The sequence below is a fragment of the Triticum aestivum genome, chromosome 6B, assembly GCF_018294505.1.
Source record: "Triticum aestivum cultivar Chinese Spring chromosome 6B, IWGSC CS RefSeq v2.1, whole genome shotgun sequence".
NCBI classification, from domain to species: domain Eukaryota; kingdom Viridiplantae; phylum Streptophyta; class Magnoliopsida; order Poales; family Poaceae; genus Triticum; species Triticum aestivum.
The window spans coordinates 41,442,851-41,454,641 of record NC_057810.1 but is presented as its reverse complement, the minus strand read 5'-3'; the positions used below and the strand labels follow the sequence as shown (position 1 = coordinate 41,454,641).

The 11,791-nt window shown below is 49.1% G+C and overlaps 1 protein-coding gene across 1 annotated transcript; it reads right to left on the bottom strand.

Annotated features, from left to right (window-relative positions):
- Nucleotides 1–7,168: 7,168 nt before the first annotated feature.
- Nucleotides 7,169–8,116, bottom strand: LOC123138745 (putative serpin-Z12). The gene is made up of 2 exons (XM_044558647.1): nt 8,038–8,116; nt 7,169–7,918 (listed from the first exon to the last, which is right to left on the bottom strand). Exons 1-2 carry the CDS (start codon nt 8,114–8,116, stop codon nt 7,260–7,262), a joined length of 738 nt encoding a protein of 245 aa, XP_044414582.1. The 3' UTR covers nt 7,169–7,259.
- Between the last annotated feature and the right edge of the window lie 3,675 nt (nt 8,117–11,791).

Below are 11,791 nucleotides of genomic sequence, written 5' to 3'. Positions count from 1 at the left end.
CCAGTCTCCTCTTCAAAGTTCTGACAAAATTCTGCAAGCACAACCACCGAGTCAAGACAAACAGTCGGAGGTTACAATTAAAAAAAATTTGTTTGATACAAAGGATTACCTTCAAGCATGAGGAACAACTTCTTGGCGAGTCCACCCAGATAAGCCTCTAGATCGTTCTTCTTTCTCTTCAACTCACTGGCCTTGTCATTCAGGGTGGTCTTGTCACTTTTCAGTCGACTGACCTCCTGGTTGGCAGCATCAAGAGCAGCTTTCAGATTGGCATTTTCTTCTTCAAGCTTGGTCACTGAAGCCAGCTTCTCATCCGCAAGCCTGGCCTTCTCTAAAGCAGTTTTTTGCATCTCAGCCAAGTCAAGCTCTTGTTTCTTCAGGGCATCCCTCACTTTGTCTGCAAAGTTACAGTGAAGATTAGATTGGGAAGCACGTGAGAGGCAAAGGCAATCGTCAAAGGCCTCACCAAGCATACCTTTAGCTTCCTCCTTCGCCTTCGTCAAGTTCTCTTGGGCCAGTTTTATATCGAGCTCAAGCTGAATGTGTTTGTTCTCCAACTCAGTATAACGAGCCACGAGGTCACAGGATTTCTACGAAGAACCAATCGACAGATGTCAAAGACAATTCACTTCCGAGTGAGTAAGGAAAAATCATAGCGTTTCTAAGACTACGGCCGAATGCAAACATTCGACCATAGTCTCGGGGACTACACCCAGTGGGTGCACTCAGCGTGCCCCCACTAGTTTCATCAGTTAGAGTCGACCAGTCGACCAACAAAAAAAACGGGAGATGTTCTTCAGACTATAGTCAACTGCCCGCAGTCGACCACAGTCTCGGGGACTACACCCAGTGGGTGCACTCGGCGTGCCCCCACTGGTCTATGAATCTATTCGACCTAGTCGAGTAAAAAAACTTAAGACATAAAGCCTATGGTCGACTGCCAGCAGTCGACCATAGCCTTGGGGACTACACCCAGTGGGTGCACTCAGCGTGCCCCCACTCATCCGGAATTTCAGTCGACACACCCAGTGGGTGTAGGACAAACTCTAAGAATTGCAGAAAGAAGAGTTTGCAGATATCATATCCTAACAGAACAGGCAGTGACCGACTGACCTGAACATTACTGTGAAGAGCCGAACTGGCGTCATAGGCTGCCTGGCTAGCTTCTCGTATTGCCTTCACTTGCTCCATCATGACCCCCGCTTGGCGTATTGCTTCTCTAGCAGCACTAGCTTGGTCTTCTGGAACGGGGTAGGTGGAGAAGAGCGAGGGTTGAGCAGCACTCGACGACGAAGGACGGGCACTCGTCAACGGCACCGTGAAAGTTATGGTGGGTCAAGCGACATTGTCTCCCTCCGCGACCAATGTCTCGGGTGCCGGCACATCCTGAGTCGCCTTGCCAGCAAACGTTTTCTTGCTTCTCCTCGGACGTGGTGGTTCTTCGTCGTCGTCGTCAGGAAGGTCAATAACGATGTTAGATGAAACTGCAGAAAGAATCAAAATTAGAGACAATGAGTCGGTCGACTAAGAACGGCATCACAAGAGTCATACCAGGTTTCGAGGTTGCAGCATCCTCCATCTCGTGGTCTTCGGTCCTCGTCGAAGTGTCGGAAGTAGCAGCGCTGCAGTTCCAAAAGTCAATCGATTGGCCCATGAGTCGACCAAGAACAAGTTCATGAAACGGGGAAAACTCAAAACTACCATTACCCTGAGATTGTGGGGATCACCATCTTCATCTTCGGCAAGACCTTCGCAGGTTTCGACGGTGGCACTCGAGATTGCTTCGGAGCCTTCTCAGTCGGCGCCGTAGAAGCCGTCCGAGGGCGCTTGGTCGACTGGGTAGCGATCGCCACCCCCTTACCGCGCTCAGTCGCGGGATCATGGGCAAGCTTCGAGCGTCTCTCCGAGAGGGGAGGTACAACTTCCTCCTCCTCCTCCTCATCTTCCTCCTCACCAGAGTCGTCGCCCTCGTCGTTGTCGTCAGCATCCGAATCCCACTCCTCCGGGCTTTCGCCCCCGCTTCCTTCCTCCTCCTCAGTCGGCGTCTGCGCTCCATTGGGCATCGAGTATAACTCAGTGGTGGCCTGTCAGATAACAAAGCAAAACAAAGATCAATCGACCAATTCGCGGCAAAGCAGAATGGATAAAGCAAGATCACAATCGGAGATAAGTGGTCATACCGTGTCCGGCGTATAAGTACAGTCGAGTGGCGGGATCCTCCTAGCCCCTCGAGGGTTGTCCTTGTTCCCTGTGATGGCGGCCACCCACCTCTCCAGCGTGGCATCATCGACTGCTTCTGGATGGACCCGAGTGGTGTCTTCGGTACCGCAGTACAACCACATTGGGTGGCCTCGGTACTGAAGCGGTTGGATGCACCGCCTAAGGAAGACTTCCAGAAGATCCATGCCCGTCACTCCGTCCCGAACGAGTTGGACCACGCGCTCCATCAACATTTTTACCTCGGCTTTCTCCTCAGGAAGAACCTTCAGAGAAGACGGTTTGTCCACTCGGTCCATGGAGAACGGAGGGAGACCGGTCGACTGCCCCGGCGTCGACTCGTCTTGGCAGTAGAACCAAGTCGACTGCCACCCTCTGACCGACTCAGGAAGGGTCATGGTGGGGAAAGTGCTCTTGTTCCTCAACTGAATCCCAAGACCTCCACACATCTGAATGACCTTGGTCCTCTCATTGTCCGGACTCGCCTTTTTCACTGTCTGCGAGCGACAGGTGAATATGTGCTTAAAGAGACCCCAGTGCGGTCGACAACCCAGGAAGTTCTCGCACATAGACACAAAGGCAGCAAGATAGGCGATGTAATTGGGATTGAAATGATGGAGTTGCGCCCCAAAGAAATTCAGAAACCCTCGGAAGAAAACACTCGGCGGCAGAGAAAAACCACGATCTACGTGAGTGGCTAACAGAACGCACTCACCCTCCTGCGGCTGCGGTTGACACTCAGACCCCGGGAGCCTCGCTGACCCGTGGGGGATCGGTCCCTCATTGGCCAGGTCGTTGAGGTCTTTCTCAGTGATGGTCGAGTGGATCCAATCCCCTTGGACCCAACCCTTCGGCAGGCGGGACCTCGACGAAGATCCGCCCCGACTGGACGGTCTCCCCTTCGCTTGCCCCGTCATCGTCGCCTTCTTCGCGCGCTCTAGGGCCGCCGTCTTCTCCTTCACCATTATTGCCGGCGAAGCGCTCGAGGGGTGGATAGGCGGACGCGGGAGCAGGCGCAGTGGGCGGAGGCAGAGAGGGAAGAGAGGAGAATGGGGAGGCACTATTCAAAAAACCCTCCCCCGGCACTTTATATAAGGGCGCTTCCGAGTGGCTGACGAGTGGGTCCGAGCGGTCCTGTCACATCCCGAAACAGTTGCGCACGCACGACACGTGGCGAAAAAGGCGGCACGGAAATCGAGGCATCCACGCCTTATCCTGTCCGACTGCCGCGGACCGCCCCGCTTCGCGCGCTTCCCAAATTTCAGATCCCGCAAAATCCGCTAACAGCAGATCAATCTGTCAGACGATATCTTTCCCGCGATCCGTCGCTCGGAAGTTCACCAAAGTTCAAAAGTTCACTCGACAGAAGATAAGAATGGATCAAGGCGACTGAAGTAAAAGTTGACGCCAACGTCGAAAGGAAGATCGCCGATCCAAGATACGACACAATCAAAGCGCAGAAAATGAGTCGGAGAAAATCATCAACTCCTTCCTCACTCAAACCTCGATCCATTCGGAGGCTAATGATGATGTTATGTACCTAGGGTAGGGTCATGGACCTATCCAGGATACCATGCCCAAGGACATCCTTAGACGAAGCTACCTTCCAGTCGACCAAGAGAGGCTCCACTCGACCGGCTAGAAGACACTCGACCATGAAGACTCACTCGACCATCAGAAGTTCAGGATCTACTCTGCATCCAAACGGTCTGTAATTAAGTAGTCTTAATGGTCATGATGGCACTTTATGTAGGGCGTTACCAGTAACGCCAGACCTTAATGTACTTTAACCCTCTGCTACGTGGGCTGGCTGGGGTCTTGGCATCCTCTATATAAGCCACCCCCCTCCACTGGTAGAAGGGTTCGCACCCCTGTAACTCATATACACAGAAACCAGTCGACCGCCTCCGGGCTCCGAGACGTAGGGCTGTTACTTCCTCCGAGAAGGGCCTGAACTCGCTAAACACTCGTGTGTACAACTACTCCATAGCTAGGATCTTGCCTCTCCATACCTACCCCCCATTCTACTGTCAGGCTTAGAACCACGACAGTCATAGCCAAAAACAACGACGGTTGCAGCAAAAATCGTTGTCACCGCCCCGGCCCCCGGGTCGCATCTCCGCCATGAATGGATGTAGCAAATTTCCTTGTCGGTGGTAGCAAAATCAGATGACGGTTGCAGCAAATCGTCGTCTCCACCGTCGCAGGTCGTAGCTCCGCCACGAGTGGATGTAGCAAAAAATGTCACTGGTTCTAGCACGCCAAGATGCTAGTTCTAGCACACAACCGCTACGGTTGTAGCATGCGTCACCCCGCCACCCCTCGAGCTCGCAGTGCCATGACAGTTTGGTCATGGCCATGGTCGCCACGGTCATAGCACCGCCAACAAACGAATGCAGCTTCGCCGAGCTGCGGTTGCAACTCCTTTCCCCATCCATGTCGGAGTTCAGCGAGCGATTGTGAAGACGAAGGTTGAAGAAGACTTGGGTGCGCTCCTCACACGGGGAAGAAGATATGAGAGGACCGGGAAAAGGAAACAACTCATTATGAGTCAATGGGACGGGCCAAGAAAGAAAAACAACCAACACAAAAAGGCGATTCGCTCTCCATAACAACCCCATGATACCTTCTTCCCCAACTGCTTCACTAGTAAAAAAAAAAGCCATGGCGCCTATTCATCCCGAGCACCCCATGATCTCCCATACGCCAGCCAGCTCACCGGCCGTCCACGTTGCCTCCAGCCGATACCCTCGTAGCCGCCGGCCGCCGCCCTCGTCGCCGGTGGTCGCTGTCGCAGCACTCGTGCCGTCGGTTCCACAGGACGTTGTGGCCATTTTAGCAAAATGCCGCCGTCTAGAAGCACGCCTAATGCCTCTGTCGCTGCGCACCTATCCGTTGTCATCGTAGCAGGCCCGTCGTAGACTGGCAGCACTGTCGTGCTGCCCAGCCACATCTTTCAAGGTACCACTCACATCTCGGCGCCCGTGGTTGAAGCTTTTTATCACACGGGTTGAACCTTTTCTCACGCCGGTTGAAGCTTTTTCCACATGTAGAAGCTTTCCCCCCTATTGGTTGATGCTTTTTTCAAGTACGTTCGAAGCTTATTTTGTGAATGTTTGCAACTTTTTTCGTCGACCGGTTGAAACTTTGTACATCTTCCGGTTGAAGCTTTTTTCATATAAGGTTGAAGCTTTTTTTGTAATGGTTGCAACTTTTTCAGTTTGACAGTGCTGGTGGAAGCTTCCCCTATTAACGGTTTGAACTTTTTCAATCTAGGCTTGAAGCTTCTTTTGTCAATGCTCGACACTGTATGCGGTGGTTCGAGCATCACGTCATCGGTCGCGTACCGATGCTTGACGTTGCAGCCCCCCTGCATGCAGCCGTCGAGGGCGTCGGTCTGTGCGGCGGCCGAGGATACAACATCGCCGCAGCCGGGTTAAGGAACGCGAGGGCTGCGGTTGCAGCGCCGCCATTGCTGCTCGACGCATGTAGCACGATGGTGCGGCTGGTTCCAGCAGCCATGGCTCTGGCTGTAGCAAATCAGTGGCCCAGCCGAGGGTTGGACAGCGGCCATCAGCATGGCGACTTGGTGGTCGGTGCACGACAGCTGAGAGGAATCTGTCTCGCGGGTGCTTTATGGGAGAAAACGAGAGTGTGGGCCGAAGACGATGTGGGAAGAAACGACCGGGGCAAATGAATGATGGAGGTTCACCTGTGAAGAGATAAGGTTTGACCCTACAAGGTGCTTCCACCGCCACAGGACCGGTTGGATCCAACGCAGCGCACGCGGCCGGCCGAAAACTGGGCCGGTCCGCCGGCTGCAAACATTTCCCTTACCAATAAGAAGGCAAGCACTTCAGTCTGGTTGATGCAATCTGACCACTGGACCGAGATGCACCAGCAGTAATCCTTTGAAGATGCTCCAGCGTGTGAAGATGTTCATAAAAGAAGATTATTGCTTGCTTGCTTGTTTGCTTAAGAGTTTGAACTATTATCCAAAAGATCAAGTCCCAGACTAATGCCAGGGCGTAAGTAGGAGGGCTTTGCAAAATGACAACTGAAACAGAGGTGACTGCCAGGCAGAACCTGATATACCTCTCCAGGTGAGTTCGCCATCGATATGTACAGATATCACTCGATTGGCCTGCTCAGGCAGAAGCAAGTGGAACAAATCTCTCCAGCATTGCCTTTGTAGAATAAGTAGTACACGAGGATCCAATAGTACAAAGTACAACAGTCCATCAGTAATCAGCAAACCCTCTTGGGGATGCAGAGGTGCTCTCGTCCCGGTCACCGTGGACGTACGCCGCGGTGCGCAACCCCATGTTCGCTTGGCTGCAAAAGGAAGTCTGAGGCTTCCATTCATGATCTCTATAAGCACCCACTTTAATTGGCTGATGCCTATACATGGTGCCCTGGAGGTTGTCTGACAGACTACAAAATTCTTCTTAAACCTGTTCCATTTTTGAAATTGTTCTCTCTTCTTAACCACACATCTGAAACTATATATGATGTAGGACTCATCTTCTTCATATATAGGACCTGAATAAATATTTCTCCACACAGAAACTATTTTACACCGCAGACGACATCTGTGTTACCCAAATGCTCTATGGAAGACTAAGTTCAGCTAGCTTTCAACAGTTTCCTGCATCTGTAAACTAATCCTTTGAAGAAAATCATGTCCCAGATTAATGCCAGAGCAAAATTAGAAGTACTTAGCAGACGGAGGTGATCCTTCTACTAAAAAAAGGGTTTGCTTGCTTAAGATCAATGCCAGGGCATAATTAGGAGTTTTCTGAACTGCACATGATTTGCTTCTTTGGTTGGGTTTCTGAGTTCCTGGACATGAATCCGGTTCAGAAGGCTGAACCAAACAAACCATTTAACTACTCCTTCTCTGCTCCGTTCAAATTTGAACTAAAACCACACAAATTATTTCCGAACAAACGGAGTAAATATTAGTTAGCTGGTTCCACATGTTCAATTATCCATTCCACAACCAAAGGATTACACATATTACAGAATCATTATGTATTCAGTTAGCCCGCGAGAGGATTGACCACATGACCAAGGAACAACACGGCTCCCGTCCTCTCCTCAACCACGGCAAATAAGAAGGGCCAATCCGCCACAAAATCCACCAAATGCGGTGGCTCCCTTTCCTCAAGCGCGGTACCATCCAAGAGCACGATCGTGGCAGCAGCGGCCACGGTGCCTTGCTCGTCCACCTCGATGGCGGCCTTATGGTACACCCGGGAGATGGAGACCCGCCCATGCCCATCTCCGCCGCTCACCATGCTTGAGAAGTCACCGCCTGAGAAAGCCCTGGTGACACCAAGCTTCTGCATGTCCGACGACGCCTCGAACCCGAACGTGAACTTGAACTTGGGCACCATGAACCGCCCGACTGGAACCTCCTCCACCGGCGTGTGCTTCCTGATGAACTCCGGCGTCGATACCGCATTGTCGTAGAGATCAGCGAGGCTGAGAGTACCGCTGTCCGGGAGAAGAATCAGCATGTAGAATGCATCAGCTTGCCTCAGCACGTCGTTCTTGTAGGGCAGCTTGAGTGCCCCGAAGCCCGGGTAGAGCGCGATGTACTGTGACCAGCCTGTCATCATGGACGGCACGCCCACGGTGGTGCCCCCCGGGACGTGGAATGGCGCCGTGGAGACGTCGAACGGGTGAGACCACGCTCCTTCATCCGACACGACATGTCATAGTGCATCCATGTGTGCGAAGTAGTCTAGATCCAATTAGACCAGTAGATGGATCATATGACAGTGGGGGTAGCAGTGAGATAATTTTACTACTGACCTGGGAGAGAAAATTGACCCAGATGGCATGAAACTCGCGGCTGAATATAAATGTAGAGGCTGATTTCTGCACGACTCATCTTCATAGGACCCGAATAAATATTCGAGAAATCTAACCACCAGTCGACTGGTGGTTAGCAATAGGCACGTACGATCGCTCTCGTCTCTTTTTTTCCTTCGATCGGTTTTACGATCGCTCCCGCTCCCGCCCGCTCCCGATCCAGAATTCTCGCACCTCTTATTTTTAATTTCGGTAAAAAAAATAGGAGGGCAAGGGGAGTTGAACCTGGGATCTAACAAATCCAGCATTATTAGAAACCTACCAGCAACCACCTAAACAAACTCTATGTTGTGATTTGATTCATGTTAGATATTTTTCATACCTTCATGTTGAGACAGACTCTTTTACTACAGATTTGTTCGAGTGTTATTCTGCTGTCGTTTCTTTTTTCTTACAAACATTTTACCAAAAATTATACAAAACATACATTTTTATCAAAAATATATTAGAGATGTGAATTGAGCTCATGATTTAATATAGAAGACTAGACTCTTGTACTTTTTTGTACATAGATGTGAGCTGAGTTCATGGTCTTAACATGATAATTTATTCACCACAACTTTGATAACTTATGTACAAATATTGTGGAAACCTCGATCAGGTGAAAAACAATTTTTGAAAGACACCCTAACAACTCGTGTGAAAATAGCATGATAATATAAGTACCGTATACATGATAAGTTTGTTCCAGTGGGGGAGTGTTGTTTGACGATAATTTATGTGTAATTAGCATGGTAACTCACGAATAACAAACTTGATCACTTATATACAAACACCGTGATAACTTTTGTATAAACATTGTTATAGCGTGCTAGTGGTCCGACCCACGAACGACTTGTTTTTGGCGAGATATAGATCTCATAACTTGATGAACAAATATTATGTTAACTTTGACCCAGGAAAAAGTTGCTTAAATATACTCCGGCATCTTCAGTGATACGTAATACTCACGGTATTTTTGACCCGACAGAAAATATTGGTTAAATACACAACTTGATGACTTCAATATAAATAGCATGGAAATATGCGCACCATAGACCAGATAACTTACCTGATAACTTAGGTCCAAACACCACGGTAATTTTTATCCGGGGAAAAAAATGTTGAAGACACATCTGTTCTAAATTCTGTATAAATAGCATGGTAATATACGCCAACAAACCTGATAACTTAGGTACAAACACCCTGATAACTTTAATTTGTGGAAAAAAGGTTGTTTAAAATGCAACTCCGGTAACTTTTGTGTGCCCACAACGCTGATAACTTATGTACAAACACCACAGTAACTTTTTACTTGGGCGAAAATATTTGTTGTGCGTGTGTTATCACGGTGTTTGTGCGTGAGTTATCAGGTTCGTGCGTATAAAATATCATGTTCTTTACAACGGTGCGTGAGTTATCAGATCTGTGGTGCATGATCCTTGGGCGAAAAGTTCTAGAAATATGCCCTGATAACCTAGTGCAAACAGCATGGTAATTTACGCACCAGACAACTGATAACTTACATACAAGACATTTGATAACTCTTTACCCATGTGAAAAACGTTACTGAAACATGTCCCGGTAACTTTTTGTTGTCGAAACATACCCCAGTGTGAAGTTACCACAACCCCATGCTAAAGTTATCGTGCTTCTCATCGTATGGTCATTAACCTTCTCATATTATAGTTATCAGGCTTATTATAGTATAGTTATCATGTTGCTCAAGTCATAGTTATCACACTGGTCATGCCAAAGTTACCAAGCAAAAACAATTATTATCGCTGATATGACAGAAAAAAGAAAGGTTAAAATAACCTTGTTTATATTCGATAGACAACAACTAAGGGTGGCTGAGTTGGTTATTGGGCTCAAACTCTAATGAATAGACCTGGGTTCAAGTCCCCTTTCCAGCACTTTTATTTTCTTTTCATATTATGTATGTAGCCAAAAAACCAGAAAAACCGCTGACGATTTACTATTGGCGTATACGGTTTTCGAGAGAAGAAGAAAAATCGGTGGAATCGAGCGTGCGGGTCGCGAGAGGAAGCTGGGTTACGGTCGTGCGGATCTGTCGCTAACAACCAGTCGACTGGTCGTTAGCACAGTCCGTAAATATTTCTCCATACAGAAATTATTTTACATAGATCTGTGTAACATATGGTCTTCACTGCAAAATCTTTTTTTTTTCCTTTTTGGCAGTAGAGCTAAGGGTGTATCCAGAATAGATTCAGTAAACACACACCGCAATGCCGAGGTTTGAAGGGCAACCAAACTCAAAAGCATCAATGCATGCACTCCTCTGAATGCATGTGTGGCGTAATACTGTTCCAACTCAAAACAGAATACTCCAAATGGACGACCAAACGTATCCATGCATGCATGCATTGCTACCAATATGTTTTGACCGCAACTTTGTACTCCCTCCGTCCCCAAATATACAAGTCCTTTTAGCGATCTGTTGGAAATATGCCCTAGAGGCAATAATAAAAGTATTATTATATTTCAATGTTCATGATAAATGTCTTTTATTCATGCTATAACTGTATTATCTTGAAATCGTAATACACGTGTGAATACTTAGACCACAATATGTCCCTGGTGAGCCTCTAGTTGACCAGCTTGTTGTGATCAACAGATAGTCATGGTTTCCTGACTATGGACATTGGATGTCGTTGATAACGGGATCACATCATTAGGAGAATGAGGTGATGGACAAGACCCAATCCTAAGCATAGCATAAAAGATCGTGTAATTCGTTTTGCTAGAGCTTTGCCAGTGTCAAGTATCTCTTCCTTCGACCATGAGATCATGTAACTCCCGGATACCGTAAGAGTGCCTTGGGTGTATCAAACATCACAACGTAACTGGGTGACTATAAAGGTGCATTACAGGTATCTTCGAAAGTATCTGTTGGGTTGACACGGATCGAGACTGGGATTTGTCACTCCGTATGACGGAGAGGTATCTCTGGGCCCACTCGGTAATGCATCATCATAATGAGCTCAATGTGACCAAGGTGTTGGACACAGGATCATGCATTACGGTACGAGTAAAGTGACTTGCCGGTAACGAGACTGAACAAGGTATTGGGATACCGACGATCGAGTCTCGGGCAAGTAACGTATCGATTGACAAAGGGAATTGCATACAGGGTTTGATCGAATCCTCGACATCGTGGTTCATCCGATGAATACATCGAGGAGCATGTGGGAGCCATCATGGGTATCCAGATCCCGTTGTTGGTTATTGACTGAGAGCGTCTCGGTCATGTCTGCATGTCTCCCGAACCCGTAGGGTCTACACACTTAAGGTTCGGTGACGCTAGGGTTATTAGGAAGACTAGTATGTGACTACCGAATGTTGTTCGGAGTCCCGGATGGTATCCTGGACGTCACGAGGAGATCCGGAAGGGTCCGGAGGTAAAGATTTATATATGGGAAGTTGTCAAACGGACACCGGGAAGTTTCGGGGTCATACCGGTATTGTACCGGGGCCACCGGAAGGGTTCCGGGGGTCCACCGGGAGGGGCCACCCCTCCCGGGGGGCCACATGGGCTGCGTGGGGCAGGGAGCCAGCCCCTGGTGGGCTGGCCGCACCCCCCTCCCTTGGGCCCATGCGCCTAGGGTTGAGGGGAAACCCTAGAGGGGGCGCCCCCCTTGGCTTGGGGGGCAAGCCACCCTCTCCCCTCTCCCCTAGGCCGCCGCACCCCCCC